At 37.3% G+C, this 19,984-nt stretch overlaps 1 protein-coding gene across 2 annotated transcripts in view; it reads right to left on the bottom strand.

Moving 5' to 3' along the window:
* Positions 1–19,984, bottom strand: part of CACUL1 (CDK2 associated cullin domain 1) — a 63,436-nt gene that overhangs the window by 12,279 nt on the left and 31,173 nt on the right. Inside the window, exons 4-6 of one of the 2 annotated variants that reach the window (XM_006920823.3) lie at positions 10,597–10,692; positions 8,497–8,599; positions 3,279–3,368 (exon numbers count right to left, since the gene is read on the bottom strand). In XM_006920823.3, the coding sequence (XP_006920885.1) occupies positions 3,279–3,368; positions 8,497–8,599; positions 10,597–10,692 (289 nt within the window). The remainder of the gene's footprint in view (positions 1–3,278; positions 3,369–8,496; positions 8,600–10,596; positions 10,693–19,984) is intronic. The other variant, XM_015596365.2, reaches the window with a different exon arrangement.

Genomic DNA, 19,984 nt, shown 5'->3' with positions numbered 1-19,984 from the left:
ATAAAACATTTTTACAAATCAGAAGACCAGATAAATGAGTGAAAGACAGGACTGACTAATTTACAAGAAAAATAAACAGAATAAAAGCCCTGTTAATACTCAGAAAAACTCAAGCTAAAATAAACCCAATCTCTAACCCCTACTCAATGAACACTAATTCTAAATAATGCCCACCTGCAGCAGGAGTGTGACAAAACCAGCATTGTCCTTTTGTGTTGGTGGCCCTAATTTAGCACTGTTACCCTTAAAAGATTCTTTTAATCTGGCCCTTTCAAATTTTCCCTCTTGGAAAACATCTTAGCTATATATGTCAAAACCTGTAAAATGTCAATGCTCTATTTATTCCAGCGAGCTCACTCTAAAAATTGTAATCTTGAGTAAATATAATGCTATATCTGAAAAGAATCACGCCAATGCTGTGCCATGCTGGGTCATTGGTAAGTGAAAAAAACAAATGTCCAACAGGAGAAGAGCTAAGTTAGAAACGGCAAAAAAAAACCAAAAAAACAAAAGAACAAAACCCAAGCACTGCAAATGACACAAGGACCAATCCACTCACTCCTTGTACTAATTCACGGCAAAATGTTCTCAATTGTGTTCTTCCATCTAGATCAACTCAAATATGGCTTAGAATAGGGGTCCCCAACCCCTAGGCCGCAGACCACTAGCAGTCCGTGGCCTGTTAGGAACCAGGCCACACAGCAGGAGGTGAGCGGCAGGCAAGTGTGCAGAGCTTCGTCTGTATCTGCAGCCGCTCCCCAGCGCTAGCATCACCGCCTCAGCTCCACCTCAGCTCATCAGGCATTAGATGCTTGTAGGAGCACCGGTCCCTAGTGCCAAAAAGGTTGGGGACACTGGTTTGGAAAGAGTCTCAATACAGTGTGCTCTGGGGAACCACCAACCACTCAGAGCTGGCAGGAGTCAAACATATCTGCCATTTCATGGAATTCCAGGCAGTTATTAAATAAAGATGAAGAAACAAAGAAAAGTGTATATTGAATGAAGAAGGGTAAGATGGGATGCCTGCAATTATTTTTAAGCTGAGGCTTAAAATTTTAGGCTTCTGAAGACAGAATTAAAACACATCTAAAATAGTAATAGTCAACAGAACATCCAAGGATTAGGAGCCAGGAATCTACAGTTTAAAAAACTTTCTTGGTTGATTCAGATGCATTCATTACACAAAGATCAGCACAAGAGAATCACTGCAATGAAAGAAACTTTTACATTTAAAATTCAACTTTTAAAATATTTTAACAATCTGTCAGGTGAATAAAACTGCTTTAATGAACCAGGAACATAACTGGTACTGGCAAAACATGTAAATGTCAAAATACGTTTAATAGTATCTCAGAAAATGCACAGGGTATCAAAAGGTTAGTCTGTGATAAAATTCACCTTTTCAAAAGGGCAATTCTCAAATACCGAATTCTCACTAGTATAAATCCTATTATAAGAGCTCAAACTCGGCTAAAATAGCATTTAAATAAACATGTATCTATATGCGTTTCTACCCTCAGTGATTATTTTTATTCTGCAATTTGTTTCTTATGAGAACAGCCAGAGTTTTTATGATAAAGCTGCCCACTTGGGAGGCAAAATTTAGAACTTTGTCATACTATACTTGGATGCCTTCCAAAATAAAATAAATCATTCATAACCTAGCACTAAAAGAAAATTCATGAGCCACTTTAATCACATTTAGAAAATGAAATGCAAAATTCTGAGAAACTGGGAGAAGAAAAAACGTCAGTTTGACACGTAATAAAATATTTTTGCTACTTTATATAACTATACAAATTAAAAACTTATGAATAGAGCAAGACCCAATCCAAATTTAAGTAATGTATTTAAATACTGTAGAAATCATTAAATTGTTTAAAGTAGCCTGAGAAAGAAGGTGTTTCTGATGTCACAGTCTACCCCTAGGACAGTTTTCACTTGGTTTCCATTTTAGCAAGCTAAATTCTGACAAATCTTTTAAATTAAGCAAACAATCAAGCCATCGATTAATTAAAAGAAAATAACCACTGGACCCAACTGGACAGTCATTAACAACAGTTAATGTTAGCATGCTTATTATATTATCGGGTACTGTGTTTTATTGCATTTAATCCTCAAATGACAAAAGAAATTTCACAAAAAGATAAACTAAAGCAGTCCCCCCTTACCTAGGGGGATACATTCCAAGTCCTCCAGTGGATGCCTGAAACCACAAATTGTAGCAAACCCTACATATACTGTTTTCTCCTATATGTACATACCTATGATAAAGTTTAATTTACAAATCAGGCACAGTAAGAGATTAATAACTTAGAACAGAACAAGTATAACAATACACTCTCATAAAAGTGATGTGAATGTAGTCTTTCTTTCAAAATATCTTATTGTACTGTACTCGCCTTTCTTGTGATGATGTGAGCTGATACAATGCCTATGTGATGACATGAAGTGAGGTACTCAGAATGGCATGCAATTTAAAATATGAATTATTTCTGAAATTTTCCATTTAATATTTTCATACTGCGGTTGACCACAGGTAAAAACTGTGGAAAGCGAAACCACGGATAAGGGAGACTACTATACTCTCAATAAAGCATCCCTGTTTCTAGATTGTAGAACAATGTTCTGCCCTGAGAACTTTTACAGTCTCTCTGCCATGGACATTTTTTTTAATTGGTTAGACAACTGAATGTCAAGTCTGAGGTTCTGGCTTAGAAATAGGAAGATATGTACAAAAGCATCTTGAGATTCCTTTAAACTCACAATGTTTTTATTTTCAGATAGATACACTGGGATAATTTACAAACCTCGCTTTTGAATATAGTGATCTTTGATTTTTGGTTCTACTATTCTATTATCTCTCTTCAAACTATCTTTAAGAAGTGACTGTAACTTGAGCAACATTTCTAGATTCCTTGCAAGTTACATAACAGGCCTAAGAAGATGAAGTTGTGTATGCCTGTGCATATTTGTAGTGTGAGGCAGAAACTGCATTAAAAAAAATATTAATGCCAGATACGAGATTCAGTTTTATCATTTGTGTCTCCTCCAAATTGTTTCTTATATTTCCCAAACAAGTTGGTTTTCACTAGTATAGAGAGAATTCCAAGTGAGCCCTGAGTTTACATTTCACAATGATGAGTACTTTTTTGCCGCAACAAATCCAAATACCATTAGGCCTCAGAAAACACAGAGAAACACTGTCCTCTTGATTAAGGCTGGAAAAACCATAAACAAACAAGTCCGACCCCATAAGAAATGATGTGTAAGTTTACCTGGTCTGAGAGTATACAGGCCTTTCACAATATTTGCCATAGTTGAAGGTGTGACCTGAAATGGTGTTGACTGGGCTTCTAAAAGTAAAGCTGAAATCAGAAAAAAATGGGATATAAAAATTATGTAACATTTACTGACTGTCCACGTTTCTCTTTCTATTCCTATTTCTCCCAAGACTAAAGGGTAAACAAGTGCAAGAAAAAAAGAACAGCCCAAGGGGACAAATCAAACGTTTATACGCTAAAAGAAAAAAAAAGAAATTTAAATCCAGTGCAATAGAGCTCAAACTAAGAAGTACATATGTGCAGGTCTACTGCAATTCTAATGGAAATGATTCAATTCATGGAGGTTCTGAAAACAAGTGAAGCTTTCTAATATGGTTAAGGGGTTTGTGGTACTGAGTGAGCTGACAGTGCTTCCTTAACATTAAGTCCGTGATTTGCAAGATTTATGGGGGGGCGGGGGGAATGTCCTCTACTTCTCTCAATCATTTCTCTTTCCCCCAAATCACCATGTTTGAGGCTCCTGGAATTTTTCTGAAAGACATGCTATTAATTTTAGTAACTGCAACCAGAGTCAGAAACTGACTTTCCAAAATGCTATGTACTTTTTTTCTTACTAAAGGTAAAGTCAAGAGCAATCACACTGGCTCATCCTTCTCGCTTTTGTGACTGGTAACCAGGGACACTGGCTGAATGTGACAAGTCAGTTTTCTTTTAAGTTATCTACTGCCACACAAAAACTTTATTAGATCATTTTTAAATGGATAAGAATAATTCATCTAGAAAACATCATTAACAGATACAAACAGACTGCATTATTTAGTGGATACAACAGATATACAAAGTTAAAAGAGTTCCTTTTTAATCTCTCAAAGACCTGCAATTTACTAACCAAAAAAAAAAAAAAAAGCCCCATAAAATTTAGCATAGTTTTACTCTATGCCAGGCTTGTAAAATTACGTAAGATGTTTTTTCTGCCTATGTCATTTAAAAAATGGAAACGCCATCTCACTTGGCCAACGATTTCATAGTTTCAAACTTACAATGTGAGTTACATTTGGATTTATGTGATGAAGGCCAAAGGTGCACTGTCCAAGTTTATACTTCTGAGTTTATTATCAGTAGATAGTTATAATTTTGAATGGCATAGATATATTTTCAGACATATATTAAGCACCACCATAAATGTTTTAAAATGCCATGTTCAAAAATTAATATTCTAAATTTTATGTTCTATAAGAGTCTCTTCTACTCAAGTTTCTAATTTCAATGTGTACCCGAAATCCAGGCTCTATCTATGAATCCATCTTCCTATCCTCTGACGAACTGTTTTGGCCCCCAAAAAGCCTCATTCCCAGTAACTCTTCATGTTCAATCACACATTCATTATGTGGTCAAATATACACATTTGCAAGCAACTCTTTCATAACTATAATCACCTTTGTCAAATTTGACAGCTATGAAGAAATGATGAATTCACAGACTAAATTATACAAAAATATACATGAATTAACTGAAAATAATTACATTCAGTAACAAAAGATTATTAGAGTCGAGAAGGTATAATATTTCACTAAAATCTTCTCCACTTAAAAACTCTCTTTAGGAAAACAGTGCTTAAAAGATTTTCCATTTGATCTCCCCTTTTAAGAAAAAAGAAATGGGGATTTAAAGAAGCGGTAGCTTGAGAGAGTAAAGAAAATATTAGGTATGTAACAGGTGCTAGGTATTTCACATAAATTTATTATCACAATCTTTAATTTAGAATTTGCTTTCTCACAAGCTTAACTCTCATCTTTTTTTTTTTTTTACAGATAAGAAAACTGAGGTTAAAAACAAAATAAAAAAAACAGTGAATAAGTCACCCAAAGTAGCAGAGCTAGTAGGTTACAGAAGAGGTCTGAGAATTTGTGTTTAACTCTAAATTTCAGATGATTTCTGGTTACCATGCCAGCACTGAAACGCTGATCCTATATGCAAGTGGTAGTGTGAGAGTGTTTACCCTTGGTTAGTTTTCTTCCAAAAAGTATGTAATTTAAAAAGGCAAGGATCTCCCTACAATCCCACTGATGGTTGATCATCAGTAAGTAAACAGCTTTAAAACTCGACTAGGACCTTAGAGAACTTCTAGTGCTAACTTCTTTCTGAACAGACGACATTAAAGTCTAGAGAGGTTAAGTGCCCTCCTGAAAGTCACGCAGCTTTTCGACAGCTGAGCTGGGGATGGAACCACGCTCCTCTGCTCTGTCATCTATTCCTCAGAGCCGCGAGCTCACCCGGGGGCTTCTCTTCTTTATTGAGAAGTCATTCTTGAAATCCAAACTAAAACTAAAAATACTCTTGACTTTAAAAAATTTCAAACTACAAAGGTCTGAACTAAAAGGCAGATCCTAGGGATAATCGCTGAGATGTAATTATTTAAAACTCTCTGTGCAAGCTGAGCTTTAAGTCTTCCACTGCGCCCGGACACGTCTTCTCAGGAAACGTCTACCATTAACTGACCGCGCTGTCACCGTTGCTCAGAATAATCAATACTACGGATACCTCTGATTAATGTATATCCCAGTACTTCTGCTGTTTTCAAAGTTTAATGCAAACTAAAAATTATTTTCAAAGGAAATTTTACCACCAGCCAAAAGCAGATGCCATTTCATTTTGTAAGCATGTACGTATGAAAATGATTACACCACGGAGATAGGATAGAAAACGTTATCCACAGTAAGAAGTCACTGTCTTCACTCATCAAACTGCTAGTACGGGGCATTCAGGTGCCAATTATTTACTGGCAGAGCGGGCGATCATTTTGCCCTGCTGCTTGGGTTTTAAAACATGACCCTCAAATTCTTTTGGTGCCTGCCCACTGAGAGGTGTCTGTGCCCGCTCCCCAGGACCCTGGGCTCTGCCACTGCCTGCCCAACAGGGTACAGCAAGAGTGGCACCGCGCCAGTTCCGGGCCCGGGACTTAAGCAAATGGCAGTTTCCACTTCCTACATCTTGGGACGCTCACTCTTGAAGGAAACACAAGAGAGGAACCGAAAGCCAGCACAACTCGCCAGTCATATAAGCAAGCCACCTTAGAAGTCTCCAACCTCTGATCCAGTCACATGAGCCAATGCTGAACAGAGCAGATACACACTGCCCCACCAAGCCCTGCCCAAACTGCACATGTGCGAGCGAAATAAAAGACAGTTGTTTTGAGCTACTACACTTTGGGGTGATTTGTTACACAGCAACAATAAATGAAAACACCAGCATTTCCAAAAAAATATGAAGCCACAAAAAGGAAATTACTGATGAGATTTTAGAAAATTATAGAAATTGAATGTAGTTATGTTTTGGTGGAGTGAGATGAGTAAATATAGGGAAGTATGTAACTAAAGACAAGAAATCAGTCCTTAACAGCTGTGTTTTTCTAGTCTAAAATATAATTTTAACCTCTCTGGGCCTATTTTCCCATCTGTAAAATAGAGGTAATGACTGTACTTAGAGTTATGAGAAACAAATAAGTTAATATTTGTGAAGTACATAGAACAGGTCCTACCACATAGTAAGCAGTGTGTATGTGTTTTAGAAAATCTTTACGATGACCATCCACATAACAAACACTTATAAAGAGTGCCCTGTGACAGAGCCAAAACCAATAAGGCCAGCGGCCATTTTCTGTGTCCCTTACTTTGAGCACAATGCCTGGTAATTGCTCAATAAATATCTGACAAGCTCAGTTTTGTCTAATTTGTAAAAGCTAAAGGGCCTTTTCAGTTTACTTGGAAAAGAAAAGGTGCATCTACCCTCAAGTGTAATTTTTATTGAAAATTAGATTATATAATAAAAGGAAGACGTGATCTGTTTTGTTTTTCTCACCAGATCTTGACTGTTATATTCTTTGAGTATTCTCTTTGCTTATGCCCAATAAAACTGATTTCCAAATTACTGCCAAATATAAAAACATATTTACATAACAAATAAGCTTTTCTACCAAACTGTAGCACTGTTCTAAAGAATTTTGACAAGAAAGACTCCAAAATGCTGTGCTTTATTTTACAATGAATACAAAGACAATGTCAACATCAGAGATAATACTTAAGTGGCTACAATTAATAGTTGGGACATCTCACGAGAGAGTACAAAGATTTGTGTTAACATCTGCCCAGCCTTAAAAAAAACAAAAAGTCATACTCCCAAGATTCTAGATCTCTATTCTAATTCTGGAATTTCTTAAGAACATAATGAACATATATTATCTTCATCCATACTATCTGAAAACCCTGCCTTTCTAAAATAAACTTGCTCAATATTTAATAATTCTTTCTCTTAATTCACACTAAAAAATGAAAGTGTTTGTGGTCAAGCTTACAATTCTCTTGTAAATTCTGGTAAATGTTCATTGTAGTAGAAACTATGACTCTGAGGAAAGCAAAAATTAAGTACTACAAATCCAAAATGTACCAAATTCTAAAAAATGATTTGATGATATACACTGCATAAAATGAGCTTTTAAAAAAATTTTATTTTATTATTAGTTTCAGAAAATATGAGCTTTTAAAGGATGCTGACACACTAGGTTGTAAGGACTTCCTAAACTCCACTCGGAGAGGTATATTCTTTTACAAAAGATGGGATAAGATGCCATCTACTGAGAGGGGGCGGGGGCCCAGGAACAGAGAGAGAGGAAAACCTAACTGAACTTGGCACTTTGACCTGCTTACTTAATAATCTACATTGCCACATTAAACATTTTACAAATCCCAATTCACAGAAGAGAAAAGACAGGATCAGAGGCTAAGAAGCCTGTCTAAGATAGTTAATAAAAGACAGGGTCAGTCTACAGAAGAGTTTTTGTGCTCAAGAGAGGGTTCTGCACTACCGTTTCAAAGTTATAGCATTGTGCTCCGATAGCTGCCAGTAACAAAGTTAAGGGTGAACCCCTTAACCATATTCCCCTACTGTCAGAAGGGGGATAAAAAGGTGGCAAGTATCAGGCCGGATGTGAAGGCATTGTCCAGTAACTGGGCAAAGTGGCTCCCAGCTCACTGGGTGACCTTGGAGTCACATTTTCAATTCTTCGGGTCTCTCTTTACAGAACTGGGCTTCAACACTTCCTGCTGTGTGACTCAGAAGATGTCAACACTGGAGTTTACGTGCCCATGCTCTCTGATCGAGACAACATGTATGTCACTGCTAGTGTGATCTCACTCCTGTAAGTTGAATTACTTACGCATTAGGCTGTAAATGTGCTTTTCTGCAACATGTTCCGTAAACAGCTTTATAAGGTCATCTTTTAAGTCTCTGTTAAGCTTGGTTTCGATGTAAAACTTATTCTGAAAAAAAATTATTTTTCAGTGCATCAATCAGGGGGAAATGATTAGTCTAATGAACCGAAACACTAAAAAATAAATCATTTTAGGAAATAACTCATAAAGGCATCAATTAAAACACAGAAATCCAACATCGACCAACAAAAGAAAGCCCAATCCTATTTATACGTCTTTCTGGCATGGGGTTAAAGAGCACATAAAGATAAAATGCTATGAACCGTACACCTCCAAAAGAACATGGGAAGGTACCTGACATTAACTGGACGTGGACATACAGACACATGGTCACAGGCATTAAACATGCCCTTTAAAAGTACGTCATCGTCTAAAGGCAATACCGGAATCGCTCGTGAAAGGTCCCCCATTTATCAATGATCTGGGCTGAAAGCACGCAGCACACATGAACTGGATGACTCCCCAGCACACACTCCACTTCAGGGCTTGGTCTGTCATTCAGCTTATGGCATTCCCTAGAGATGGTCTTTGGTTCAAAGGTAGACACGTGATTCAAGGTTGATAATCAGACTGAGAGAAACCTAAACTCGAGTGAAAAGCATCTTAGGTCATTTTACAACCATGAGGAGAACAAGATGAAACAGATGTTGTATACGGCAAAGACACAAAAAAGAACCTGAATCCTTGGTGACACCGTTGAACCACAGATTCAACCAACCCTGGAGACTGCCATATATTTGAAATTTTCTTATAGGAGATAATTCTTTCCCTTGTTTGCTTAACCCACTTTAAGTCATGTTTTCTGTTTCATGGAGCCAAAAGCATCCTGATTAGAATGACTGGCAAGTCAAAAAAGATTGAATTTGTTCACGTTTAAATGTTAACTCAATGTATAGAATGGAAAATACAAAGAACGTTAAGTTGCTCACTGAGTCTCACTTAATTCTTAACACAGTATTTTTCTCTTTAAAAATTATAAAAAATAATGCAAATTATAAAAAATAAGGCATGCAATAAAAAGAACTGTCCCATGGCAGACCATCTGCCCCATTCCTACAGGTCCCACTCTCCATTGGGAAAACTTTTAGATATTCTTTCTAAAATATTACTTGCGTATATGTGGACACACTTTTTTTTTCCCTAATAAAGAAGAAAACACTTGCTAATAAAATATTACACACCACGCTACATCTTGCTTTTTCACCTAATGTTCTATCTTTGGAAGATTTTCCTCTAAAATAACAGACATGTCATTATTTTTAACTGCATATTTTTCTACTGTATCTTCTATAAATTATTTAAATAATAGTCCCGTGCCGATCACAGAAATTTCTCCCAGTATTATGTTTTGTTTTTTTCTTGGTTTTTTTTTTTTTTTTCAGTGAAGTATGGCTTACAGAAAATAAATCATTTTGAAGACTGGTATTCCACATACAGTAAATTCTGTGCTGCAGAATACGGGATCAACCATTCCCTAATCTAATAAACCAGGAGAGAGTGGGACAGTGATTTCTAAGGGTCCTTCTGTTTAACAGGGACACCGGCTTTAAGATTTCGTGACTTTATATATTTAAAAGAGGGAGGGGCTGATTAACAAACAAAAGTCACAGACTACAAATTACACTCAAAGAAGGCATAATTCTCCAAATGAAAGAGCATCAGAGTAGAAGCAAATTTTATTGTTCTACTTTTTTAGATTATCGTACTTGGCTTTTATCATAAATCATGTTTTTAGATACATGTCTTAAACTCTATTTTCTGAGGACAAGAAATCTTTCTTACACATTTTGATTCTTCCACATGGCAGAAATAAATGCTAATTGGGTGGTTGCTAATATTAATGCCTGTCTATTCAGCAATGTTACTTGAAATTTTTAAACAAAAAAAAAGGGTAAATAATTCTCTATCGACACTATTGAACATTACTAAAATAGATGAATTTCCATTTCTAACATAATATATAGTAAAAGAAAAACATGCTTCACTCTCTATGCTTAGACCAATAAACCAAGCTATTTAGAAAAGAGGAAACAGCTCTCACTTACCATATATATGAAAAGAGGCACAATGCTCTGCAGTGCTCCCATATATTGTCCAAGAGCTATATTAAATCTTTCAATATAGAGATCTGGAGGGCTGGCCTGTGAGAAAGAACAAAAATATGATCATTCTGGAAAACCAGGTATAAAGACTGTCCACCACAATCAAAAAATGTAAATAGACTTAAGTTTAAGTCTAAATACTTATATATCCTGAAGTTTAGTTGAAGCATCTGTCATGTTCCAAATTCTGCCATATAAAACTGAGGATTAGTTAGCTGTCTTTAACTGTGTAACTTTACCATGTTAATTAAAAGGCTTGTTCTGTTAATGAGTAAAAAGGTACATTCACGATTAAGATAAAGGATATGGACTTTTAAATTATCACTGAATTATATAGACAGTTCCTATAGGAACCAAACTATATTTGAGCCTGGAATAGGATAAAAAAAAATTCAAGGAAGTGGTATATTCTAATATTCTATTAGAATAGCTACTGAATTTTTATAATTACCTTAGGCATGCTAATATTCTGAGTTCTACACTTAACTCGGTTGTAAACCACTTCAGTAGCCAACCAATTATAAACATTACTGGCTAGAAAGCAGGGACTCAAATGGACCACATACATCTGCAGCTCTGGAGAGCAGTAAATAAGTATAATCTATGCCAGGCACTTATCTCGTTGTTAGCAAACACCAAGTCATAAAGCCATAAAAGAGAACAACACTTCCAACTTTACTGCATGTTGTAAACTGAATTTATGTGTACTTCAAATTCATAGGCTGAAGTCCTAACCAGTGCAGCAATATTTGGAGTAAGGCAGTAATTAAGGTTAATGAGGTCATAAGAGTGAAGCCCTGATCCCACAGGATGAGCATCCTTGTAAGAACAGACGCCACAGAACTAGCTCGCTCGCTTGCTCTCACATACTCTCCCTGCACAATCAAGGCCATGTAGCACACAGCAAGAGGGTGGCCGTCTACAAGCCAGGAAGAGAGCTCTCATTGGGAAATAAATCGGCTGGCACCTTAACCTTGGACTTCCCAGCTCCAGTACTGCCAAGTCCAGCAAGTGATAAATCCCACCATGCCCAGCGTGGCCCTAGAAACAAACCTGAGTGGGAACGGTGGGAGATTGAGAAAAGAAAGAAGAGAAAGCGGGATCAGGAGGTCCACTGCCCACTGATGGTGGACAATGACCCAGCTTATTTTTTGCAAGCTGCTTTTATACAGGAACATACAATTGCTGGCTTATGCAGTTTCGTAGCAACATTGTTTCTTCTACTTTCTCCTAGACCACATTTTTCTTATGACCTTCAGCTTATCTATCTGCCGGTGGCTAGGTTTGTACCATCTTGTTCTCAGGAGGAATTTGCGGAGGCGAAGTAACCCTTGGTTGCCTTCGCAGGTTGCAAGGACCCTGTCAGCTTACAAACCGCTCTCCACCCAGCATAGTGAGAAATAACTTTCTATTGTTTGAACCACCCAGTCCGTGGTATTTTGTTACAGCGGCCCAAGCTGACTAGAACACTGTGTTTGACAAAAGTGAATCCATGTACCGTTTCGTTTTATTCTCTAAAGCTAAATTAGTTAGGTACCATTCTAATATTGAATAAGCACACAAAAGGGCAAGTAATTTGCCCAAATTTAGACTGTTAGAAAATGACAGCTCCCTGAATTCCACCTAAGAATCCACTCCTGGGCCAAGGAGTTGGGGGAATGGGCATGGTATCAAGCATCAAGCAAATAAAAATGACTCTACACATCTCATTTGTGGCAGGCAGTCTGGCAACTGGACAACGATATCAAATACAGAAATTTCATCTTGCTTTTACACAAGAATACAAAGAAATGCCACACTGAAAGATTCCTAAATATTAAATTTAAACATGTGACATAATAAAACCATTTCAGCTAAGCTGTTTTAGAAAGGTCCAATATTACTTTAAAATAAGATTTAATTCATATTTTTTTTCAGTTCTACTTACAAGCTTGAAAATGTATAGTGAACTCTCCTTACTTCTAATTCATCTTCCATTATTACTTACAGATTTGTTTGGTGCACACTAGGTGCTTTTTAAACATTTATTTGTTAGTCCTCCTAACTGCCTACACAGAATGCATGTCATTTCCATTTTTCATATGAAGAAACCAACCAGGGCTCAGAAATATTCAGTCACTTGACTATGGTCCTACAGCTAATAAGCCAGAGAGCTAAGTCTCAATCTGATTCCTTCCATCTATTTACATTCCTTTTTCAGCATCCTAAAACTTCTAGAAAAAAGTTCAAATTTCCAATTTAGAGCACACCGTTTACCTCTCTGCTTTCATCTCCTGTTCGTTCTCAAACATGCAGCCAGGCACAGCAACCACACGGAACTACCCCGCAGTTACCCAACAGTATGAGCGTGCTGTTTCAGGCCTCCGTGACTGCATTTTCTACCTGGACGCCTTTATCACCACCCCCTACCCAGACTCGCCCTGGTTAACTTCCATTCATCCTTCAAGACTTATGTTGCTTCCTCACAAACATCTAGGATTTATGGCCCTCCACCTGGGGCACCATTGCACTTAATCACTTCTCCCACTGGGTGGTCTCTGTCACTACACTTCATGTCCCTGGAGAGTAAGATCTAGGTCTTCTTTTTATATCACTAGTGCTGACCAGAGCCTGGAACATAGTAGGTATATATAAAGGCATTTCTTACAAGGATAGAGTCTTACTTAAATCTAAATCTATAAATAAATAAATCTAATCTAGCCTCATTTAAATCTTAAATTATTTTACTATTTAACAAGGTTGTATGACATTAGGCAATTCATTTAGTCCTCTGAATTCCAATTTCCATACACATAAAACAGCAAAAATATTGACTGTGCTATTTCTAAGATGTGCTTAGAATTACAGAAAATAATGTGTAAATGCTTGAAAAATGTCAAATACTATAGATGCATATGCAACAAGTGAATTCTTTTCTGAATTAACTACCCGTCTGTCTAAAGCTTCATAAAAACCCATTAACATTTTTAAAGGGATTTCTTATTAACTAAAGAAACCAGTGAAAATGGTTCCACATCATGGACAAACTTTGAACTGTAATGAACAGAAACACATGTAATATCTTTCTCTAGAGTGCTTTAAAAACCTCTGGAAATGATATTTCAGTATTCAAAGAAATAAAATTTTAAAGTATTACATGAAAAAAAATCTGAAGAGTTTTTGCATTCAAATAATTTTCCATTTTCACTAAAGGACACTTTATCTATCCAAAAGTTAAAAGTATGAACATTGATCAAAAGACACATTTAATAGCAGACAGAATAAAATTGAATTCCTTAGTTCTTTTCAAGAATTCCCAAAGCCTCAAAGGTTATGAGTAATAAAAAGTACTTTTTGTACTGAATCAAATGTCAGAACATTTACTTAGCTTTTTACTTCCATATTTCAAGCAGCACTTATTCAAAACCTTTGAAATGACAGGACTATAAATTATAACAGTCTTCTAAAATAAATCCAATCTCTTTTCGAGGAACCTAGAGAAAAAACTATTTAAAATACCTAATCAAATTATTCCTCCTTAAAACTCAAGTTCAGTATACTCTGGGCTCCACTGGGGAAATTGCTACCTATTTGATTTACATTATTTCAACATGAATGTATTTGGCTTGGGCAGTAAATGAAGTTATTTATCCCTAAAACAAACAAGCTTCATTTTCTTCTCGAAAAGAAAAAGGCGCCAGAAAAATGATCATTACAACAAACTTGCTCCAACTTCTCATAAACATAAAAGACCCAGATTCCCTGAAATTTATAACATAGTTTATAGGAGGAGTGCTCTAATTTCTTGGTTTTCTTTTTTTAGTGAGTAATGTATTCATCTGGTTTAAAATTCAAATGAGTTCAAAAGGGTTTCATTGCTAAAATAACCAACACTTCAATTCCTTTATGCCCTTCCAGAAGAATTTTATGTCTATATAAAATAATAAGTATCCCATTTATACCCTTTTCCGCACAAATGCTAATATATGATCACATTGATGTGCAATTTTTCTAAAAATGTATCTTGGAGACTGTTTTATTCTAGTGGCTCTCACACATTTTAGTCTCAGAAACAGTTTACATTCTTAAAAATAACTGAAGATTCCAAAAGCTCCTGTTTATTATGTGGGTTATGCTTATTAATATTTACCATATTAAAAATTGAAAGTGGGTTTTAAAAATATTAGTTTATCCTAAAATGACAATAAACTCATCTTATTTTAATAAATTTTAACGTTAAAATGCAATTATGTATTTTAAATGTAAATAATTATTTTCCAAAAAACTAATAAATAAGAAGAGAGGTATTATTTCTCCATTTTTGCAAGTCTCTTTAGAGTCTGGCTTATTAGAAGATAGCTGGGTTCTCCCGTCCGCTTCTGTACTGAATCAGCTGTGATGTGTTGCTTTGGTTGAAATAAATGAAGAAAATCTACTCTCCTACAGAAGCGGAGACAGCAAAAGAAGGCATATTTTAATAGCCTTTTCAGATAATTGTGAACAGTCTTCTGTGAAACTTGACTAGTGGTAGTTTCTTCAAGGTTAGCTGCAACAAGAAATCAAACTATCAATGAATTCTTTGTACTCCAGTAATTACAACCCTATCTTCCACTTTGAATGGATCTTCCACACACATTTCATATAACATCACAAATTGGTCATTTGGAAAATACTGACTCGCTGAGTTATGCAGATCTTCCAAATGTTAACACATTTCACTACGCAACATCAAAAAAATGCATCTGTTCACATCACCACCTGTCTCATCGGCAGTCTTTTTAGGTACTGGGAAGTGATCATGGTCAAGGTGGTAGATACAGGTTTTCAATAATTTTAATCTTCACTTCAAAACTCAAATTTTATCATTAGCAACAAATACTGTCAGTTGCTTTCCTTGAAGTGGCAGACTTACGTCACTGATTTTTGAGAAAATGTCTGTCAAATACCGAAGTCTAAAATAACTATAGTTTGTCATTCTTTCAAATAAAAATAATGTTCTATAGAGGGGAAAAAAAAACAGCTAGTTGAGGTCAAAACTCATATAACCACACAAGTGCTTTTTCCCAAAACAATCACTGTACTTTGGTATGCAGCTCCCCATTTCATTTTTTTTAAGAATATTTTTAGAACGTTTTTAAAAGTATATTCAAAGTCACAACTTAATGAAATTGATAATTTTCACGGCTTCCCATCGAGGACACTCTTAAGTGTAAGTGGCTTGTTACCGCTTTTGTTTTCTACTGTGAGTGTGCAGAAGTGAAGATTCACAGTAGGACACCAACAGTGTCACTCACCATTGTTTCCATCAGAGCAAACAGCAACAAAGTGAAAAGGGCAAGTAACATCTTAGTAGTATTAGAAAAATAGTCTTGATTTTGCAGACCCCCTGAAAGGATTTCAGGGACCCTCAGAGGAATTCCAACCATACTTTAAGAAACCTATTCTTGTAAGTACTACACAATGTTTGAATGTACTGTTTAATCAGTGTCTCTATTGATTTCTTGTTGCTAATCTCATCACCACAAATAATGTTGCAACCAAAAACTTCATACAGATGTTATTTTGTAGAAAGCAGTTCTAAAGAAAAGATTTTAAGTTAAAAAAAGGTAGAACTAGATGATAACCTTATGTATCATTAGATAAAAGCAAAATAACTTTGGCACCTAGTTTTAAAGACCAATCTGGTAATTATCATTTAGTAAGTAAATTGAGAGAAATGCCTTAGAGCAAGAAAGGAAAGGTCTGATTTGACATATTTATCAAACCTTCACAGAAGGGGAGGAGAACGAAATCTCGTTATCTGAAACTATGAAAACTGGATAAGGAAATGTGGTTACTCTCATTAGATGTTTGTTAATTTTAGAAAGGCATGATTCATTTAAATAATTTTGCTAGCCAACAGACTTAAATATACTATGATCTAGGTCAGTTCTGGGCCCAAAAGAACTTTCAGTGATGATGGAAATGGTCTATACATCTTCAGTGTCCAATATGGTAGCCGCTAGCCATGTGTGGCTACTGAGCACTTGAAATGTATTTAATAAAACTAATGAACTGAATTTTTATTTCATTTTAATTTTAACAGTTACATATGGCTAGAGGCTACCAAACTGGACACTACAGATGTAAAATACAAACAAGTTCCACAATTTCATATTTATATTCCTCCTCCTGCACTTTTGCCCACCCCCACCCCATTAAAATGAAACATGAAAAAATTTAAGAATATGTGCTTTTATGTTCACAAAAACATTCTGGTTGTCCTTAAATAAATGACTTTTCCATGTTAAAATGAAATAGGGAGAAAGAAAGGATGGGAAGAAAGGATCTAATAAATATTACCAGGCTTCTACATCTATCTTTTCAGACGTACTACATGTTCACTAAAAATTTTTTAAACCAGAAATGCAAGTACAGAAGAATAAGCACTACCAACATTGGTAGTAACTACTATTAACATTTTATTCTGTTCATACACGTGCGTGTGTGTTGTGTTTTAACAAATGTGGAATGATATTACTATGTAATCTGCTTTTATCACTCAGCTACATTATCAACATCTCTACAACACAATTTTAATGACTGGACACACCATGGTCTACCTCATCAGTGCCTCTAACAGATACTTATACTGTCCTTTGCTGTCTACACTGTCCAGGTTTGCCTGGATACTTTCGATCAAGACCAGCACTTCAGCGGTGCAAATGTGTTCCGTGGCTTCAGCAACAACACGATCTTATGTTAAACATGCGGCGAGAGAGACCGGCTTCAGGAACAATGGCTCTTCTACAGCCCAGTGAATCTCAGAATGCGTCTCTCCAATGACCTCAAAGCTTGTACGTGATGCGGATTCCTCTGCCACGCGCCAAAGCCCTGACCTAGAAACTTCCCAGAAGTGTGTATTTTAATGAGAACGTCAGGGGAGTCGTTACACAGCGGACCCAGCAGCTGCTGAGCAGGGGGACCTCAGTGGAGACCTCTTCAAAGGCTGAAGCAGTAATTACCACATGGCACGAGTTACTGCAGGATGATAGCAACAATTTAGCTGTCAACTTTACTGAAATTAGTAAAAATATGATACACTAACATTTTAACATTAGTGTTAAGACTAAATGAATTTTTCCTTTAAATTTAAGTTAGCAAATTCAGTGATTATAAAGTTATTAAAATGTAACCCTGAAGTTCCACTTCCACTTAGAATGCAGAAATTCATGAGAGAACATCGGTCCCACCCTTCTGAAAAAAAAGTCTGCTTAACCTACAGAATCCATTTTTTGAGCTCACCAGAGACCTGAGGTCTCTCTGTTTTTACATACGCAATGTCCAACCAGGTGAAATGAATTTCAAAAGGTGACAAGCTCCACTAAGGAAAAGAAGGACACACCAACTGCTGCTCCTTTGGTGACGGCAGCCATAGAAGCTGGTAAGAAAACCACAAAGTTGTAAGGAGTCATTAAAGGCCAAGTGTGAACTGACAGCACAGAACCCCTGGGAGCCCCTCACAAGGCAGTCCCCGCCTACACGCCAGCTCCTGTCCACGGGTTTCCACTGGGTCTCCGAGCGGAAGAGGGAAGGCAGGGAAAGGATCTGAGAGCCGGCCTCCGCGGCACAGATGTGTGAGGATGGGGGCGGCCGTGTCTGAAGAAGCCCGTGCCCACTCCAGGCGCCAGTAGTGAAAAGGTGGCGATCGGCTGCCAATGGAAGACGCGAACGAAAATGAGTGTGCCCTGCACCCTCCTCAGATGCAAATCAAAAGCCACCTGCACCCTGGTGACCCTTCTCTGACCAAAGGCAAAAACTGTCCACAGCTGGAGGATGGACAGGTTGTCCTCCAGCCCTCCCGTCACCAGCTAAGGTCAGCTACCGCTGGGCAGCGGGGAGAAAAGCCACTCAGGCCCAGGTTTCGGCACTATTACAGAGCAAGAACACACTGCTGCTGAGGGAAGTGCAGGAGGCGTGCTCACTCCCAAGGCCTTTCTTTCAAACTAGACTCAAGGCTACAGGATGCAGGGGACAAGAGGACAAACAGGGGTGAGAGCAGGAAACCCTCCTGAGGTCTAGACCGGGGCAAAGGTCCGGAGCTGCAGGCCAAATCTGGTCCACCACGTGTTTTTCCAAAGAAGGCTTTACTGCAACACAGTCATGCCCATTCATTTACGAATCGTCTATGGCTGCTTTCATGCTGCAACGGAAGAGCTGATGATGCAGCTGACGGGGGAGGGGGGGAGGGTGAGAACACTGAGAAAGCCCCTCCTCCGAGGGCTCAGACTCACAGGAACTACCTGTGACTGAGGTAGGAAGGAGAGAGGCAAACCAAACCAAAAACTGAAAATCTGCCCTTTGCCTCCCAAGCCTTGCACCAAGTGGCAAACAGCCATCCGCTCACTGTTAGGGAAGGGGCGACAGTACAAAAAGAGGCCCCCTCAGTGAGGCACGGCCTTCTGAGAGCTGAGGGCAGAGCAGGAGCACGGAAAAAAGTCCTGATTCACGCTAAAGACAGGGTGGCCACAGTCTACTACTAGGGCCTGTAGTAATGACAACGCTTGCAAGAACAGTAAAACTCGAACCAAACTCAACAGAACCAAGTCACCTCTTCATGCTAACTGCCTGACAGAAGAGAAGCATGCCCGTCTCCAGGCATAAGTATTCTTTACGTCACGCTACCGTGTTTCTATACACGAGCAATGTTCAGCGGTCAACAGACAATAAACACACACACACAAAAATCAAGACGATACAATCCATGGTCAAGATTTAGAGTCAACAGGCCCAGATGCAAAGATGTCCATGAACTGTAAATGTCATACAGATACTTTAAAATAACTATGGTTAACATATGTGATGACCTAGAAGAAAAGGTAGACAACATGTACAAAAAGATGGGGAATTTTAGCAAACAAATGGAAAGTATTTTTTTAAGTCAAATGGAAAAGCTAAAAATTCTCAAATAGTTCCTTCTTTTAATTTAAAACTTTTAACATGTAGTCCTATATTACCAAGTATGACTGGCATTGGAGAGACCATATAAGTGGACCTGGATGTTCTCACAAATATCTTTAGTATTATTTTCTAAATCAAACTAGAAATTCCTTTTAAAAAATCTGCCTCTACCTGACTAATTTTAGCAAAAACAAAAACATGCTTTTGGTCTAACTAGCTTATCTCATGACTTTCCAGAGCAATACCATGCTGCCATTAGACGGATGTGTCAAGGCTCCAGAAGCAATATCCATTACACCTGAGGCTGACAAAGATGCTACATAAAAATGGACTTCCCTCCCCAAAACACAAATACATCTCATACCGTATTCTCATTCATTCCCATTCTTGCTGTGCAGAGTGTTTCCATAAC

Source organism: Pteropus alecto, unplaced genomic scaffold (assembly GCF_000325575.1).
Source record: "Pteropus alecto unplaced genomic scaffold, ASM32557v1 scaffold177, whole genome shotgun sequence".
Lineage (NCBI taxonomy): Eukaryota > Metazoa > Chordata > Mammalia > Chiroptera > Pteropodidae > Pteropus > Pteropus alecto.
Note: the sequence above shows the minus strand (reverse complement) of the source record. Positions and strands in the feature narration are given on the sequence as shown.